Genomic DNA, 18,083 nt, shown 5'->3' on the forward strand with positions numbered 1-18,083 from the left:
TTGAAAAAAAAATTTTTTTTAAAGATTCTCCCTCTCTCTTTCTCTCTCTCTCCCTCTTCTGCCCTTCTCTCCCATTTGTATGCTCTCTTTCTCTTAAAAATTTTAATTAAAAAAAAAGATGTACAACTATGGCAGTAAGCTTATGTCTTTTTTTGGTATTACTATTCCATTTTTGGTTGGGGCAAGAATGATTCAGACTGATGGCAAGTAACTAAGTTAGGAATTCTCAGTATTGTGACAATGCCAAGGATTCTCCTCATTGTGCTCCTCCTTTCCACTCCTCCCTCCACTCCTTGAAATCCTCCCTGACAAATTCAATGGACTCTGGGCAAGGGTACCTGTGTGGCTTGATTTCAACTCTTGATTTCTGACTCTTGATTTTGGCTCAAGTCATGATTTCAGGGGCCCTGTGTCGGGCTCTGTGCTGTATGTGGAGTTTGCCTAGGATTTTCTCTCTCCCTCTTTCTGCCCCTTCTCTATGCTCTTCCCCCCTACAAATAAAAAGAATAGACAGATAGATAGACAGACAGATGGGCTCTGGGTGGCAATCAACAATGTCTGGAATACTTTTCAAGTGGACACTAGCTACATGAGGTTTTTATAAGTGGCTGTACTTACCTGGACCTTCTGACAAACTCAATAATTTGCCAAGCTTGGGGGTTTATAGGGTCCTTCCTGTCTTTACCAATCTAATGAAGGTTCTGATTTTTGCCTTTTTAGTGAAACTGAGGCAAAGATAAAGATATGAAATGATCATGGCTCTCCTTGTGGAAACTCATTCTAAATAAGGGTCACTGGCTAACCATTTATGGATTTCTGAGGCAATATTTCTCTAGGGTACAAGGAGACCAGGGAGGTTTTATCTGTCCTTAGGTTTATACAGGGTCAAGTGGGGCTGCTGCAAGCATGCCGCATACATCAGCTGAGTGAGGTCTACACAGGCAAAGGTCTAACCAAGAAGTAGTGATGCTGATTCTTACACTGTGAAGTCTTCAAGGCAGGCACAATCTTTGCATTTTTATAGCCCCTGGCTTGGCACATAGCAGATACTTCTATACTTGTTGCACCGAAGGAAATTACTCTGGGGAACTTGAGGCTAGGGCACATATTCCTCGTCTTATTGCTCTAACCAAAGACACTCAAAATCAGAGAATTCTTAGACCAAAGGAGGTTCTTGAGGGTTTCCTTGAGAGGCAAGGATTGGTTGTTTTTTAAAACACTTTAGCTCAAAGTGGCTGAAAAAAAGAAAACAAGCCAACAGCCCAGGAACTAGAACAAATAACAGCCTGGTAACAAAAATCACAGGCTCTGTTGAGTGAGCACCTCTCCCTCTACTGTGTGCTTACAGTGACTTTCTATCCAGGATAATCTGGATATCTCTCCGGGGCACAATTATCCAATATAATTGTTTGGTAACAAGGATCCAAAAGGTGAACAAATCTCTTAGGCTAAAAAAGATGATGCCTTTTAAAAGGTAACTGTTTCCTCTATACAGCTACCTTGCATATAATACGTAGAAGTTTCTCCCCTTTTTTTTCTATTTTCATCTCCTATACTTCAGGATTAAACTCAATTTCAAAACCAATATAAGTTGGCCAATTCTCCCAGTCCGTCCATGTCTTTCAAGCCTGCTACCAAATGGCTTTCCACTACCCTGAGATTTATTGATCTGACAGACTGGCTCTGCCCTTCAGCAAGGTGGATCAGATAATGAACCTCACAGTGGTGATTAGTGAGAGGCCATCAGCTGGTTAAAGGAGTGGTGACAGTGACTTTCTTTAATTTCCCTGGGCAGTTGCCCCCACCTCCCTGACTTTATTTGGCTGAAGCCCTAGACAGCCCTTGTAACGCTTTTCTTTGCACTAATTACAGATCCGGTGTGCCCAGTGCCCAGGCCCTTTCCCTCCACAAGCAAGGCACGCAATCACGCTAAGAGGCAGCCAAGGAAATGAAGGTGGGGGGAATCATGACACACAAATATTGCATCAGGCGTTCTCCTTCTCTGTGGCTTATTATAGGCAGGCCACTCCCCCCCGCTCAACCCAAGAGGCAAGTGTCTCTGTCCTCCCCACCTGAGGTGTCTTTCTTTGGAAACATATCACGGAGGGAGAGAGAAAACATCATCTCTGCTCCTAACTCACGAGCACTGTGACATGGGGTCTCTGCCTCCCTGCCAGGACTCACGGATCTATCCCTCCCTAAAAGACAGAATTCTTTACCAGAAATCCTAGTTGTGAGCTATCCACAGTTTCTCTTCTAGTTGAGTGGGTCATTTTTAAGACTGCAACCTCCTTTGTGCAGTTATCACTGCGAAAAGTCAAAGTACTGTTATGGTACCCAGCAAAAACATTTCCCGTTAGCACAACTTAGAAGAGGTAAGTTTGCATGGCAACACTTGAGGCCTCTGATGTTACCACAGTGGCAAACTGTGCTCTTTCTAGCACACCTTATAGAGTTTTGAGCTACCTCCTGAGGAAAGGGTTGCAGTGGAAATAAAAGTTCCCGGAAGATCTATTTGGGAGGAAAGAGGTGACCAAAAAACAAACCAAAGGGGGAAGTCTTACTTGTACACTCTCATTTAATAATTGGAATAAAGGATCCTTCTTAGATTAAACCAAGAAAGCAAGGGCTGCTGTCCCCTGTAACCTCTGGAAAAGCCGACAAATACTGCAATTCCTACAAGCTCCAACACTATTCCTCTATTCGCTGCCAATGAAGCTTCAGTGGCAGTGAAGCCTGACTGAGGAAGACCAGAAGTTCATGTAATGCACATTTCACAATTCATATTTAATTGGAGAAAATGCTGTCAGTGGCAGAGATGAATAATAAGCTGAGCTCTTCACCAGTGACCTCTGCATTCATCTAGCTTGGCTGTGGGACATTAATTTTGAGAGTCTTTGTTTTGTTGTTGTTTTAACAAAATGGAACTACTACTTTAAAAACAATTAAAATTCAGTATGCTTTTAGATTTTGACCCATATAAATATATTGTCTATTACAAAAAAAAATCTTTTTATTTTTTTTAAGTCGCCTTTGGTCTGTGGAAAAGCTTTATTTCTCACAGTAACTTTGCTGACATGCTTGATGGAATAAAGAGACTCTTTCCTCATTTATAAAGTTATCATACTGTGCCAGAAGCCTCTACTCAGGCATTTCTGTCTGGCTGACAGGCAAACTCTCCAGGCCCCTGTTCAGTACTTTCTTTCCTCAACTGAACGGTCTCTTCCCAAACCAGGGCCTTTTCCCACCCCCCCAGGGATGAGCCCTATTATCTGCACTGTCTCTGCTTCTCCCCCCACCTTCCTTCAGAATACCTGGCAAGCTCAAGCTGTCACACATGCCTTGGCCTGATGAAGTGGAAGGAGCTCAGACATCAGTGTCAGACAGACTTATGTTCACATTATGGCTTTGCACTAACAGCTGTGTGACCATGGACAAATTACTTAGCCTCATTAGCATCCTCATCTATAAGAGAGCTGTACCTATCCCAAATAGTTGATACAACAATGAAGCAAATAACCTATATAAAAGTGCCCAGCTCAAGAACTACTAGCTTTTCCTTTCCTTTTATCTATTTGTGTCCTCTTAAAATCCAAGAGGACTCCCCTTTCTCTGGCAGTGAAGCCCACCTCCTGGTCCAAGTGAGACCACGGCCATCCTGGCAGCACATCATCAGCTTATCCTCTTATCTGGACCTTCTTAAGATGCCCTATATAACATAAAGTTGATTTCCGAGGTTAAGCAGCTTGTAAGAAAATCCTTCTTCCACTGACTCTGTCTTTCCTGTTTTAGTGAATCCAGTTAACAAACAACTCATATTGAACTTTTTTTCTGCCAAACAGGTCAACATTCAGCTGGAGTCTAAGCAAAGGCAACAAGGAAGGCAGGGTCTCTGACAGCCAATGCTGTGTCCCATGTTTGCACTCAATAAGAGTTCACACAGCAACCATCACTCAGGGTTATAGAGAGGCAGTGCAAAACTACAGGCTGTTGTGGAAAAACAACAGGAAACTGAGTCATGGCTATCATCATAGGAATCCTAAACCTTAGGTCTCCAGCAGGTGTCTCTGTCAAGGCTGCTTTCCATGGTGGTCAAGGCCCTACTCTAAGATGAAAAAACATCACAGGGACTCTCAGAGTGGAATATTCAGAGATCTCAACTGTCCCAGGGAGAACTTTCTATCAGTGGCTCTCATGGGGAAAGTGAGCTACACTCACTCCCTGCTCAGAAAGTCCTGCCTCACAACTTTACAGCCTGCTTCTCCCAATGCTCCTCAACAACTAGTAATGTGCTAGAGCTGGCTCATACATAAACCGTGAGATCATGACCTGAGCCAAGGTCGATGCTCAACCGACTGAGCCCCCGCCGGCACCCCAAGATTTCACTAGGATTTCTCAATGCCTAGCATTTATTTGTAGTGGCTCTTATCTTAGGATCAGGAGAAAATCAAAAAGGTTTAGAAAGATTACTAATAGGTATACTAGCTTCCAATGTAACCTTCAGATGTGAAACATCTCTTTTCCCTAATTTACTTTAATCTAATCCTATAAATAAGTTATATTCTTTGCTTTGTCACAATACTTTTAAAGATATCTCTTGCAATATACAATATTATTCGTGCCTCCTCTGAGTCCAAAATCCAAAGCCCACAGTGAGAGTGGAGACTTAAAGAGATAATGGGAGGTAAAACTCCATAAAATTCCGAAAGTAGAAAACTTAAGAATCTGGTTACATTGTCCTATGGTCCTGTGACATATGGGGATGCCAGCAGACCACCTTGCTTATCCTCCTGGAAAATTGCTAAGCCTCCCTGTAGAGAAATGTCTGGTAGTCTCCTCAGCCACTTGGATGAAAGGAACACGAGCTTCAAGAAAGGTTTGCCCACTCGGAAAAACAAAGTAGAATAGTGGTTGCCAGGGGTGAGGAGGAGGTAGGAAAGGAAGTTGTTCAATGGATAGGGGTTTCGTTTTGCAAGATGAAAAAGTTCTAGAGATCAACAGTGCAATGATGCACACATATCAACACTGGTGTACTGTACACTTAAATGGTTAAGATGGTAAATTTTGTTATGTACTTTTTACCATTTTTTTTAAAAGCTTGGTTTGCTCATTAGGCCTTATCACATGCCTAGCACTGAGGCTGGCTCATACTAGGCCTTTGATTAACACTTATGAATTGAATCAAAGGCAGTACAATTAGGTCAGGGAGGAGAGTCAGTACATTGTGGGTTATGGGGTCTGTGATGACAACTGAAATGACAGAATTGTATTTCTAAGTCATCCAGCCTCTGGATATCCTGTGATCCAAGGACAAGGGTTACAGAAACTCTGGTACTCTTCTCCTTTCTTTCTGTCCTTTTCAGGTCCTCGCTTTGAGTACATTTTACAATCTATGCCTCTCTATTGACCCAATTTGTATCCCTGCTCTTTCAAGGCTCAACTCAATTCTTCTCTCCTCCGTATGGCCTTTCCTGACCACCACAACCTGCAAAGGTCTTCCTCTAACAGGAGTTCACAGATCCCACTGCTAGTACTGGTCAGCTATCGATAAGCTGTGTTAAGCCATCTCTTGAACTTATTCCATCCTTTGAGAACAAAGGCCCTTTATCATACTTCTCTATTCCTCAAATGCCTAGCATAATCTGAAGCACAGAGCAGGTGCTAAAATGCTAAAATACTGATAGGTGAATGAAGGCTGAAGAAAGCAAGGGTGGGCCAACCATTTATTTGCTTTCCCATGGGATATGTCAAAGTCACAAAATTGGTCATGAATGTGACTAAAAGCTTAAGGAATCAGGCACTCAGAGAAGGTTTTGACTTGAATCCTAAATTGTGACTACGTACTCTAGATATTCAGAGCTCTAGAGAATCTTCCGTAAAATTCTACCATGAAGTCCTTCCTCTCTTGTCTATTAGGAAATCAGAGCTGATATAAATCAATATGTCACAGCATTTGTAAACCAAAACAAATACTGAATAGCTTAAAAAGAGCTCAAGATCCTCAATGGGCATTTTCAAAGGTCTGATGGCATCAGGAACAAGGAAAGTATAAGGTACTTACTACTAAAGGAACTATGCCAGTGATTCTTAAAATTTGGAGGGTGGTGGGGAGATGTCAAAGACTGGTTAAGAATTTCAAGAAAGATGGACTTTTTTTTTTTAAAGATTTCATTAAAAAAAAAAAAAACTTTTAAAAGTAATCTCTACACATGGGGCTCGAACCTATAATCCCCAGGATCAAGAGTCACACATTCCACCAACTGAGCCAGCCAGACACCCCAAAATGGACCCTCTTTAAGAAAAAAAAAAAAAACCGGGGCACCTGGGTGGCTCAGTTGGTTGAGCATCTTACTTCGGCTCAGGTCATGATCTCATGGTCTGAGTCTGAGCTCCACATTGGGCTCGCTACTGTCAGCCTGTCAGCGCAGAACCCACTTTGGATCCCCTGTCCCCCTCTCTACTATTTCCACGTTTGAGCTCTCCCAGAAATAAACAGACATTAAAAAAAAAAAAAAAGTACATATATATAGAGAGAAAGTAAAACAGTGGTTACAGGGGTGGGGGGAGGAGAAACGGGCAGATGGTGTTTAATGGGCATGGGGTTTCAGTATGAAATGATGAAAAAGTTCTGGAGGTGGACGGCGGTGATGGCTGCACAAAGATGTGAATGTACTTAGTGCCACTGAACTCTACACTTAAAAATGGTTAAAATGGTAAATTTTACGTATATTTTATCATATACATGAAAAGGAGTCAAAATGAACAAGCTTCACCATCAACCTTGGACAAATGTGACATGTGTATAAAGTTATAACAATGCATGCAGTTTATTACACTAGATAATGAACAACTATTCTGTCACACTGAGGGTACTGACTGATTAAAAAGCTCGGCCCTCCATGAAGCCAATGAGAAGTAACAGAAAAATGTCATGTATCTTCTAGAAATCTGAAAAGAAGCTCCAGTGTAAGAGAATGGGCTTTGTTCAGTAAGCAATAATGAATTTACAAATATCAGTTTGAAATGCCTCAAACAGAGGCTGGAATGTGTCTGGATGCTGTCGGAACTCAAAAATTCACAAATCTCTTGCCAGAAGAAGATGGCAGGCTGGGCAGGCAGATCTAGCAAAGAGCCTTCTCTTGTCTGCTGTCTTACTAAGTGCTATAAATTCCAGTTAACACCTATCCATAGTCTTCAGGGTTTCTTTTTTTTTTTTTTTAGGGGTACTTTATTTATTTACTTACTTACTTACTTAATGTTTATTTATTTTTGATAGAACACAAGGGGGGAGAAGAAGAGAGAGAGGGAGAGACAGAATCTGAAGCAGGCTCCAGGCTCTGAGCTGTCAGCACAGAGCCTGACGTGGAGCTCGAACTCACAAACCATGAGATGACGACCTGAGCTGAAGTCGGTCGCCCAACCGACTGAGCCACCCAGGTGGCCCCTAGGAGTGCTTTAGAATCTACTTGGGGATTAAGTTCCTGCTTTTTTTCTCTCTACTTAGTTTGCTGCTAACAACTACAGGGCCCAAATGGATCCCATAGCCAGCTCTTTGGGAAGCTGTGAATACACTTAACATTAAGTGATAGTAGCCATTTATGTTCAGAAGTGGAGGGGGAGAAGTGCTCCAACACATGTTGGAGATTAGCAAGGCGGTCAAATACTTCTAATCTGATAGTGCTAAGAATAAAACCAAGTGCACCCTAATGCTGTCATTTAGAGCCCTTCAAAGTCAGCTAGGGAAGAGAAGCAACAACTATTTTAAGGGCAGTTTTGGAAAGGGTCCTAGAATAGCAACACCCTTCCCCCACTCCCAAAGTGAAAAGGATTGCTAAGAGAGCTAGTGTACAAAACTCTGTGACAGCAAGGACTACACTTAGATTATTCACCATGGATCCTCACTACCCAGCACCACACCTTGCAAACGGCAGGCATGTAATCACTTGTTCACTAAGTAAATCTTTCAGAGCCGTTATCTCTTCTCCATTCTTGAGTAGGACTGTGTACTCTCCCTCCCCACAGAAATCACCTCATCTCTGGCTTGTGGACTCTTTCTGAGAGGCACTTTCATCACTTCATTTAACTTTGAGAGAAGTTGGAGGAGGGTGAGGACACGTGCTTGCTAATCATCCTTTTCCAGATTGCCTCGTGCGCCAGAATGGATTTTTATTATTGGTCTGTGGCTGCTACTGCTGTAGAAAGATTTCAGCCTGACCTTCCCAAGCTGCTGGGGAATGAATACTGCACGTGGCTGACAGGGAAAATGTGCCTTCCTTTTTTCTTTTCTTTTTTTTTTTTTAAAGCTTTTAGACTAACCAGAGCTCACTGTGGTAGGAAAGTCACCCTTTCTCTTATTATACAAAACTCAGGATGTTGAATTCTTTTGCATAAAAATGATATAGTAAAACCAATCTGAACTGGTCCAACAGGGAAAAGGTAGCATCTTGAAGTACCTCACAGAAAGCAGTGGCATCAAAGAACAGGACTTGGGGAAAAAAGAAAATGAAAGCTATTTACAAAAGCAGTTTAAATAAGAGGATGGATTCTCACAGCTGGCCTCACAAAAGAGAACAAATATGTCAAAGGGAACAACAGACTAATAGAGTCCTATCCATCTGGCTGAGGAAAGAGCCACTGGTGAGAATACTGAGAGGCCTGTTAGGGAAAAGGCTTGCCTGGTGCCTCACTGAGCTGGCTGAATAGCTTTTAGGAACACTGGAACACTCGCTCATACCACTGCTGGTTGGCTCTTCTAGCAAAAGATTCAGAGAAGGGTTTCACCGATATACTGGCAAAAAAGGGAGAGCATATTTTATTGGTTTGGAACTTACACCTTTACTCTCGACTCATGACTACCCCGGCCCTCCAGCTGGGGAGTCAGGTAGGAAAGAAAGGAGATTGTGTAAATGGGATGTCTCAGTTGGTGCTTTTAAAAACAGAACTCAAGAGTCTCATTCTGAAACATCAAGTTCAATCCCATGCCACGCTAAAGCCCCATCTGTACTTTTATATAATGCAGAGCCGAGTGCAGGCACTTAGGGAGAAGGGGAAATCAGGCCAGACTCAAGGAAAACAAACACATAATGCTATCTGCATCTCCAACTCAGTCCATACCACAGAAAAACCTGCTCAGAAATAACTGCTCAAGGCAAATAGAACTCAATTACTAAGGAAAATCTGCCCCAATGAGGGCTCATATTTTAACAAGCCAAATAGCATCAAATTAAGCTGAACTCAGGGTTTTTCTAATTGGCAGTTTTATCCATTTCTAAGTTCTCATTTCTTATTTTTAAAAATAAAAATGACTCTCTGCCTAAAATTAAAAAAAGAAATGCCTATCACCCACTCTAAAATAATAATTCACCGAATTTTCACCTACATATCTTCTATACAATTAATGAACCCCTTACATGGCACAAAAGCAGAAGCCAGCACTCTATTTAAAGTACTATCAACAAATCCCTTACTAATTGCTCTTAGCAGCCTGGCTCCTGCCACCAGATGCTCAGTCACAGAATACCTCTGCTATCAAAGAGAGGACAACTGCTTGATCCCTGCCACCAACTCTGGGGAGGGTTGTGGCTTACCTGCTCCTCTGACAGTTGGGATATGTGATTCACAGCAGCATAGGATTCAATTTTGGGGTTAAAGTGATTGATGATGGCCCTGAAAAAAAGAATTAACATTAATATGGCATCAGATGGAAGAAGCAGATAAATAAGTTAAAAATAAGTACCAAGTACCCTCTGGTTTAGAGTGTGAGTACGTGGGAGTGATTGTCAGAGAGTAACTATTTTTTTATTGACCATGAGGTCACATGGTGGGGAATGGATAACTCTGAAATGAGAAGTGTTTACAATTTATTAGATAAAGAGGAGAATCAGGTGTCTCTGTTCTGCAAATGAACCAGGGGGAAAATCTCATAACCAAACAAAAAACAAAACCAAGCCTCCTTCAGGCAAGAAACAAGACCCAGGGGGCTCTCCACTAGGGGGCCCTGATGTTTCAGTCAGAAAGAAAAGTAGTTTTCTCTGCTCTGACTCAGGAGAACAGGGCATTGGTAAAGGTGGACCAACATGTAGGCTAAATACAATCTCTGAAGAAGCTGAGCTTTACCAAAGCCTAGAACCAACCTTCATACTTGTTAGTTAATAATTTCAAACCATAATGTTATTTCCAGCCATTCAAAATCTGACTGTCATTTTCAAACACTTCCTTTCCATCACCTTCACATTCAAGGTCACCAAGTCTTATCAAATATAGTTCTTAAAAATCTCTGAAATCTGGGGGCGCCTGGGAGGCTCAGTCGGTTGAGTGTCCGACTCTTGATTTCAGCTCAAGTCATGATCCCAGGGTCGTGGGATTACGACCCACATTGGGGCCCCATATGGGACTCCACACTGAGCATGGAGTTTGCTTAAGATTCTCTCCCCCTGCCCCTCTCTCCCCCATGAATGATCTCTCTTAAAAAAAAAAAAAAAAAAAAAAGTCTGCCATCTGAAATAAATAAAGTTCCATGAAACCAATACTTCGGTGTATATACAGGTCCTTGTCACTTCTTATCTCGTGTAGCAGAAAAAGCACAGGTTTCAGATCAGAGTTTAGCATAAGTCCAAATTGATACAAAAATGATTAAATAAATGGGAAGAGATGAATCTTTCTTTCTTCTTTTTTTTTTAGAGACAGAGCATGAGCAGGGGAGAGGGGCAGGAGAAGAGGGGGAGGGAGAGAGACACAGAGAGAGAATCTTTTTTTTTTTTTTTAATATATGAAATTTATTGTCAAATTGGTTTCCATACAACACCCAGTGCTCATCCCAAAAGGTGCCCTCCTCAATACCCATCACCCACCCTCCCCTCCCTCCCACCCCCCATCAACCCTCAGTTTGTTCTCAGTTTTTAACAGTCTCTTATGCTTTGGCTCTCTCCCACTCTAACCTCTTTTTTTTTTTTTTCCTTCCCCTCCCCCATGGGTTCCTGTTAAGTTTCTCAGGATCCACGTAAGAGTGAAACCATATGGTATCTGTCTTTCCAGAGAGAGAATCTTAAGCAGGCTCCACACTTAGCATAGAGCCCGACACAGGGTTCGATCCCACAACCCTGGGATCATGACCCGAGACAAATCTTTCTAACAGAACAATTTCAAATAGTATGTGTGGATACTCTCCCCTTTAGGAGTTGGAGTTAGGTTCCCATTCCCACTGAGAGTAGGCTAGACTTAGTGACTTATTTCCAAAGAATAAAATAGAGTAGTAAGAGAGGAAAATGGTAACTTTACAGTAAAGAATCTTGGAAAATACTGTATTATTAGCCAAGTGAAGACGGTGAACATTCATGTGGCATGAATCTGGTATTCACGTAACCTTTGGTATGATCTTTTGAGAAGGGCACTTTGCTTCTGTTATATACTTCCAAAATCCATAACCTCAATCTAATCATGAGAAAAACATGAGATAAAACCAGGCTGGGGGCATTCTACAGAATACCTGGCCAGTACTCCTTAAGACTGTCAAGGTCATGAAAAACTATACTTGAGGAATTGTCACAGACCAGAGGATCTTGAGAAGACATGACAACTTAATGCAACATGATACCCTAAACAGGACCCTGGAACAGAAAGAGAATATTAATGGATAAACTGGTGAAATCCAAATAAAATACGGAGCTTAGTTAACAGTAATGTACCATTGCCAGTTTCTTAGTGTTGAATAAATGTACCATGGTAATGGAAGATGCAGGAAACCTGGTTAAGGAGCATGTAAGAACTCTATGTATTATCTTTGTACTTTTTCTATAATTCTAAAATTATTCCAAAATAAAAACTTTATTAAAATTTGTGTGCATGTGCACCTGCACATGCATGTGAATGTATGGTAGCACAATTGAAATCAATATATTCTTTTAATATAATTTACTGATAGTATAAAATTCTTGAACCATTTAATCTAATATGGGTAATGAAAGTATAAGCCAAAGCTTAAATAAAAAAAATCATGGTTTGGCCATTTGTTATTTTGGGTTTTTGGGATGCTATATGTCTCAGAGGAAAAAAAGTGGGAATAACACCTACCTTAGCACTTAGTACAGTACCCAGGAATAGTACATTGTAGGCATAAAATAAATGTTTGTCGAAAGAGTGACTAAATCTTAAGAGGATTCTTGCAACATTTATATAATAAAGCAATGTCAAACATCTACCACAGTGCCTGGCACACAGCTGGTACTCAATAAATATTCAATGAATGAATACATCAAACAGGGCACTAATGGGTCAGGAACAGAGTAAAATTCTGGTAACTTGTTTTTCCAGAGACTACCAAAAAGGGTAGAGATGTTATGTGCAAGTTAAGGTTGTAGCTTGGTCTAAATACAAAGTGGGAAAGAATTTGGACCAAGTAGGGTCAAATAATTTTCTCATCCAGAAGGTGAAATTTTGAGGATATTGGCAGGGATGACAACAGTCCAGGAGCAGAAAAGGAAAACCAGGAGCCTAAATGCAATGAGAAGACAAGGGAGGAGGTTTAAAGAAGAATTGAGAATCCCACCAAACCTAGCAGCAGTACCAAGTTAAAGTTAATCCAGTGTAGAGTGTGATCATAGGGTCTAGCATCCAAGAGCTAGGATTAAGAAAATAAAACAAGGATTAAGAAAATAAAACACAGTAACCAAATCAATCTATTGTTAAATCTTAGTTATTTTAGGAAAAAGAATTTGAATTCTGTAAATACATTCATTTCACGGTTTTATAGTGGTCTTTTTTTTTCTTCAGGTTTTCCTTAAATTTCTCAGTAAAATTTTTCTGAAAAAATGTTTAAAAAAATCCTGACTCAACTGAACTAACTAGGGTTGTTTGTTTTTGTTTGCCTAGGTTTGGAGAACAGAGAACTCCAAAGTATTCTAGTGTCTGTCTGGGTGGGAGAGTAGCAGCCATGGGGGCCCAGTTGGCAACCCAATGAAGCTGGTAAGGTCTGGACAATGAAATAATCCCTGGGAATGAAACTGATGGGGATGCTGTAATTCTGTTCCCTTTCTACCTAAGGAATTCTCTCACTAGGAAAGAAAGTAAGGAAAAAGAAAAGAAGGAAAAGAGAAAGGAGAAAGGGAAAGAAGGAAGAAGAAGACAGGGGAGGAAAGGGATAGAGGGGAAGTGGGAGGAAGGGAAGAGAAAGGGAATGAGGGAGAGAAACGAAAAACCTGGAAGGCATTCTCAAAATGTATACTTATTTCCTTCCCTTCCCCAAGTTATACCCGTCAAGTGTCAGCTGGGTCTATGCATGGTCTGTATCATCAGGGCATATGTGCTGATATTGTCTGAGCAAACTCATCCTGAGGGTATGACAGATATGCCACTTTGGAAATTTGGAATGAGGATAAGATCATCCTCCAACCTCCCCATGACACTGCCATCCCAGAGCCTCAGATCTCAGCAGGCAATTGAAGCCTCTCACCAGGCATGGGGAGGGACTATTTAGAAACCTGAGAGAAGGGGAACCTGGGTGGCTCAACCAGTTAAGTGCCTGACTTCCGGCTCAGGCCATGATCTCATGGTTCATGAGTTGAGTGCCACATCAGGTTCTGCACTGACAGCATGGAGCCTGCTTGGAATTCTCTCTCTGCCCCTGTCTCGCTCACTCACTCTCTCCTCTCAAAATAAATAAATAAAAACTTAAAAAAGAAACAAACAAAAAACCTGAGAGGTGGAACAGTGTAAATTCAGTTAGCAGTCTCCAAGCCAGTAAACCACAAAGGGCATAGAGTACATATCTCTGCTTTACTTTTCTTGCTGTCTCTTTGAGACAGTTACCTGTAAAATCTGAGTACTAATCTCATCTACTGGAGATGCCAGGCACAGGGCACTAAGCCTAAGAGGTAAGAAAAATAGTCTGACACTGGCTGTTCTCTTTCCAGGCTCTTTAGCAAGGAATTTCAGAGAGGGCTTGGAAACTTCCTATTAAAGTTCTCAGGACTTCATACTGCTGAAATGGAAATTTCTTCTGAGATAGCAAAGAGATGACAAAACACTGAAACCAGGCTAAGTCCGCCCACACTGAGTGACACATGCCTCTGCAGTAACTGAAATACTTAGCTTCTCCTTCCCCAGCAAGTTTGCAGCCTACTAGGGCTCACCTGGATTGTGATTCCACACTGCCCCACCTGGCCAGGTCCTAGAATAGGATTTATGCCTGAGCAGTTCTCAGTGGTAGAAAGATGAGGTACTACATTTATAAGTGAGGAGCCTCTCTTTTCTTTAGGCTTCCCTTCCCACCAGTATCATCTCCAAAGGGATTTAATACTATCTCCTCTGAACATTTTTTGGTGGGGAGGTGGCGGGGGGGGGGGGGGGGTCTTCTGATACATTCTAACAGTAGCTTTCTCATTTTACTGACCAAAACCTAACAGATAGCAATTGTCTAATGCTTAAGTCTAAAATTTGAGTGTTCCAGAAAGAAGATACGGCAATTTCTCTCTGTCTCCTTCTTCTTCCCTCTCTGCCTCCCTCCACCATGTAAAGGCACAAGGCAGAAAGCAGCTGTGAGCAAACCAGGAAAAAAGTCCTCACCAGAAACTGACCCTTGCGGAACCTTGATCTGGTACTTTTGGCCTCCAGAACTGTGAGAAAACAAACATCTGCTTTTTAAGCTACCTGGTCTATCATATTTTGTTATGGCCATTGAGAAGACTGTACATGGATATTCTACTCTCCACTGGACCCTGGCATTCGGGCAAAGCAGACTCCAAGCCAGAGTCAATCTTTAGCAAAGTAGTAGAGTAGATAAAGTCTGCTTCTCATTCTGCAGGTTACTTCCTCTCTCTGAAGCCTTCATATTGTGGGTTATTATTTCCTTCTCTTCTAGAAGAGGATCCTGAGGTTCCTGTGTGACAAAGTTCCAGTCACAAAAAGCCACACATGTAGCTACATGGGTTACCAGTTTCCCAGGCAGAGTGAGCTGGGCCCTTTAGCCTTTACTAAGTGAGAAACACAGACTTCAGTAAAGAAAGATCTTTTCAGGGGTGTCTGAGTGGCCTGTACCATAGAGAAGGCACACACAGACTGAAGACATACAGTGTCTGAAAAAACAGTAGGTTAGGCCATATATGGCCAAGAAAGAGATGTTCATTTTTCCTTTCATTTGCATCTTGAGATTGATTTTCATCTAATCACGGCCTTTCAGGTATTTAAACAAAACCAATCTTATGCCAGCTAAAAGTTTTTATGCTGAAAAGTATTAAAAAAAATTTTTTTTAATGTTTATTTATTTTTGAGACAGAGAGAGGCTGAGCATGAATTGGGGAGGGTCAGAGAGAGAAGGAGACACAGAATCTGAAGCAGGCTCCAGGCTCTGAGCTGTCAACGCGGGGTTTGAACTCACGGACAGTGAGATCATGACCTGAGCCAAAGTCGGACGCTTAACCAACTAAGTCACCCAGGCGCCCCATATGCGGAAAAGTATTTTAGAAAAGAGGACTTGAAAGGAAGAAGAGGAGCATGAAGAGGAAGGTTTGAGTGGGCCAAGAATGAGAAAGCATAGCCATTATGAAAAAATTAACATATGACAAAGATGACCAAAAAAGATGTCCCTTTGACATAGTGGCAAGACAAATGGGAAAAGAATAGTCTATTCAAGAAATAGTGCTAGCAAAACTGGATATCTGCATGCAAAAGACTGAAGTTGGCCCCCAACTCCACACCAAATACAAAAATTAACATAGAAAAGATCACAGATCTAAATGTATGATCTAAAAACTACAAAAACCTTAGAAGAACACATAAATCTTTGTGACCTTGGGTTAAGCAACAATTTCTTGGGATACCAAAAGTGGAAATGAAAAAACAAAAACTAGCTCAAGTTTAAAAATTTTTGTGCCATACATGAAACCATCAAGAAAGTGAAAAGACAACTCATAGGATGGGAGAAAATATTGGCAAATCATACATCTGGCAAGAAACCTCAATGAAATACCATTTCACACCAACTAAAATGGCAATAATCAAAAAACCAGTAATAAGTGTTGGCAAGGACATGAAAAAATTAGAACTCTCATATATTGCCGGTGGGATTGTAAAATGGTACGGCTACTTTAGTGGTTTGGCAGTTCCTCAAATATTAATGCATAGAATTACCATATGACCCATTCTCTATACTGACAAGAATGAAGACATTATGTCTACACAAATTTGTACACAAATGTTCACAGTAGCATTATTCATAATAGCCAAAACACAGAAACAACCCAGATGTCCATTAACTGAAGAATGGATAAACAAAATGTGGTATAGCTGTAATAGAATATTATTCAGCCATAAAAAGGAATGAAGTACTGATCAATGCTACAACATGGACTAACCTTAGAAACATTATGTTAAATGAAAGAAGCCAGACACAAACGGCCACATATTGTAGGATTCCTTTTTTTTCTTTTTAATATTTTTCCTTCAAAGCTTATTCATTTATTTAGAGACAGAGAGAGTGCATGCACGCGAGCAGGGGAGGGGCAGAGAGAGAGGGAGAGAGAGAACCCCAAGCAGGCTCTGTGCTGCCAGTGCAGAGCCTGATGCAGGGCTTGATCTCACAACCACAAGATCATGACCTGAGCCAAGAGCAAGAGTCGGATGTCTAACCAACTGAGCCACCCAGGTACCCCTGTATGATTCCATTTATAGGAAAGGTACAGAAGAGGCAAGTTTATGAAGACAGAAAATAAATTAGTGGTTATTTTGGGCTGAGGGTAGGGTTAGAGGAAGAATGGGGGCTGTCTGCTAATGGGTATGGAGTACCTTTGTGGTAGGAACAAAATATTCTAAAATTAGATTGTAGGGATTATTTTAAAATAATGAGTCGTGTATGTTAAATAGGTGAGTTGTAACACATATGAATAAAGTTGTTTTTAAGATTAAGGCCACCTTGACTCCAGCAGTTCTTAAGTAAGCCGCTTTCTTCAGGAACCAAGTCTACACAGAATTCACAGATCCCAAGGTGTTTCACTCACCAAGATAACTTTCCTAGAGCTCACATACGCTAGTGCTGGTGGCAGGAGGAAAAGGAGCTCACTGAGTCACTGACTAGTTTGCACATTACAAAGCAGAGAGAGTTTGAGGAACTTCTGTAGAAGCCTCTGTGGTGGGTGCAGTGCCACATGAAGTAGCAGAGATGTGAGTGAGACTGGCAGTGGAAGTCACATGTGCAAGAGAGGACCAACTCTCCTGAGAGATAAGAAGAGTTCAACTCCTGGTAATATGCTTGAGATCTTTATTTTATTCTTAAGTTTTAAATGTTTATTTATTTTTGAGAGAGAGAGGGAGGAGGAGGGGGGCAGAGAGAGGGAGGGAGACACAGAATCTGAAGCAGGCTCCAGGCTCTGAGCCGTCAGCACAAAGCCCGACACAGGGCTTGAACTCACGAACCATGAGATGACCTGAGCAGAAGTTGGATGCTCAACTGATTGAGCCACCCAGGCACCCCTCGATAACTTTAGATTAAAAGGCCTGCATTTGGCAAATGTCAACTTTTGGCTACTGAACAAAAAATTCCCTGGAATAAAACTTTGGGGGTAGACTGGTAGGGAAGAAGGAAGGCTCTCTTATTCTCAACACTCTTGAACACTTTTTTTTTTTTTTTTAATGGCTGGAGCTGCCCACATTACTCAGAGACAGCCATCCATCCAGGACTAGGAAGAAGATTTAAAGAAATAAGTCCCAAGGAAAGGGAAAGGAATCTGGAAGTAGAACTTTGTGGGGAAAGGGAATATAATTTCTAACCAAACCCCCAGCTTTATTCAAACTGGAACTAAATGCTCTATGAGAGCAGGGACCAAATTTATGTTACTCACCACTATATTTCCAAACTTTAGCAAAATGCCTGGTGTACTGGGAGATTCAATTTTTAAAAGTGAATGAATAAATCAAAGTCTAAGAAGGTTTTTGTTCAGTCTTACCACAAGTAAGGAGGTCTGTGATCACCAGCTACTCTCAAAAAGTATGAAAATAACAATAACAATGTTTTATGCCCATCCCAAGAGAAAAGGTGACTTGGACACAAACAGCTGTCCTTCAAAGAAGGAACAAAAGTCATCACTGAAGACAGT

At 41.4% G+C, this 18,083-nt stretch overlaps 1 protein-coding gene across 3 annotated transcripts in view; it reads right to left on the bottom strand.

Annotated features, from left to right (window-relative positions):
- The window catches only part of ARMH3 (armadillo like helical domain containing 3), a 174,827-nt gene that overhangs the window by 27,260 nt on the left and 129,484 nt on the right, over positions 1-18,083 (bottom strand). For 2 of the 3 annotated variants that reach the window (XM_027062918.2, XM_053207305.1), the window contains exon 24: positions 9,588-9,666. In XM_027062918.2, coding sequence (XP_026918719.1) covers positions 9,588-9,666 — 79 coding nt within the window. Of the gene's footprint in view, positions 1-9,587; positions 9,667-18,083 lie in introns of those variants that run through there. The other variant, XR_008292164.1, reaches the window with a different exon arrangement.

This window comes from Acinonyx jubatus, chromosome D2 (assembly GCF_027475565.1).
Source record: "Acinonyx jubatus isolate Ajub_Pintada_27869175 chromosome D2, VMU_Ajub_asm_v1.0, whole genome shotgun sequence".
Lineage (NCBI taxonomy): Eukaryota > Metazoa > Chordata > Mammalia > Carnivora > Felidae > Acinonyx > Acinonyx jubatus.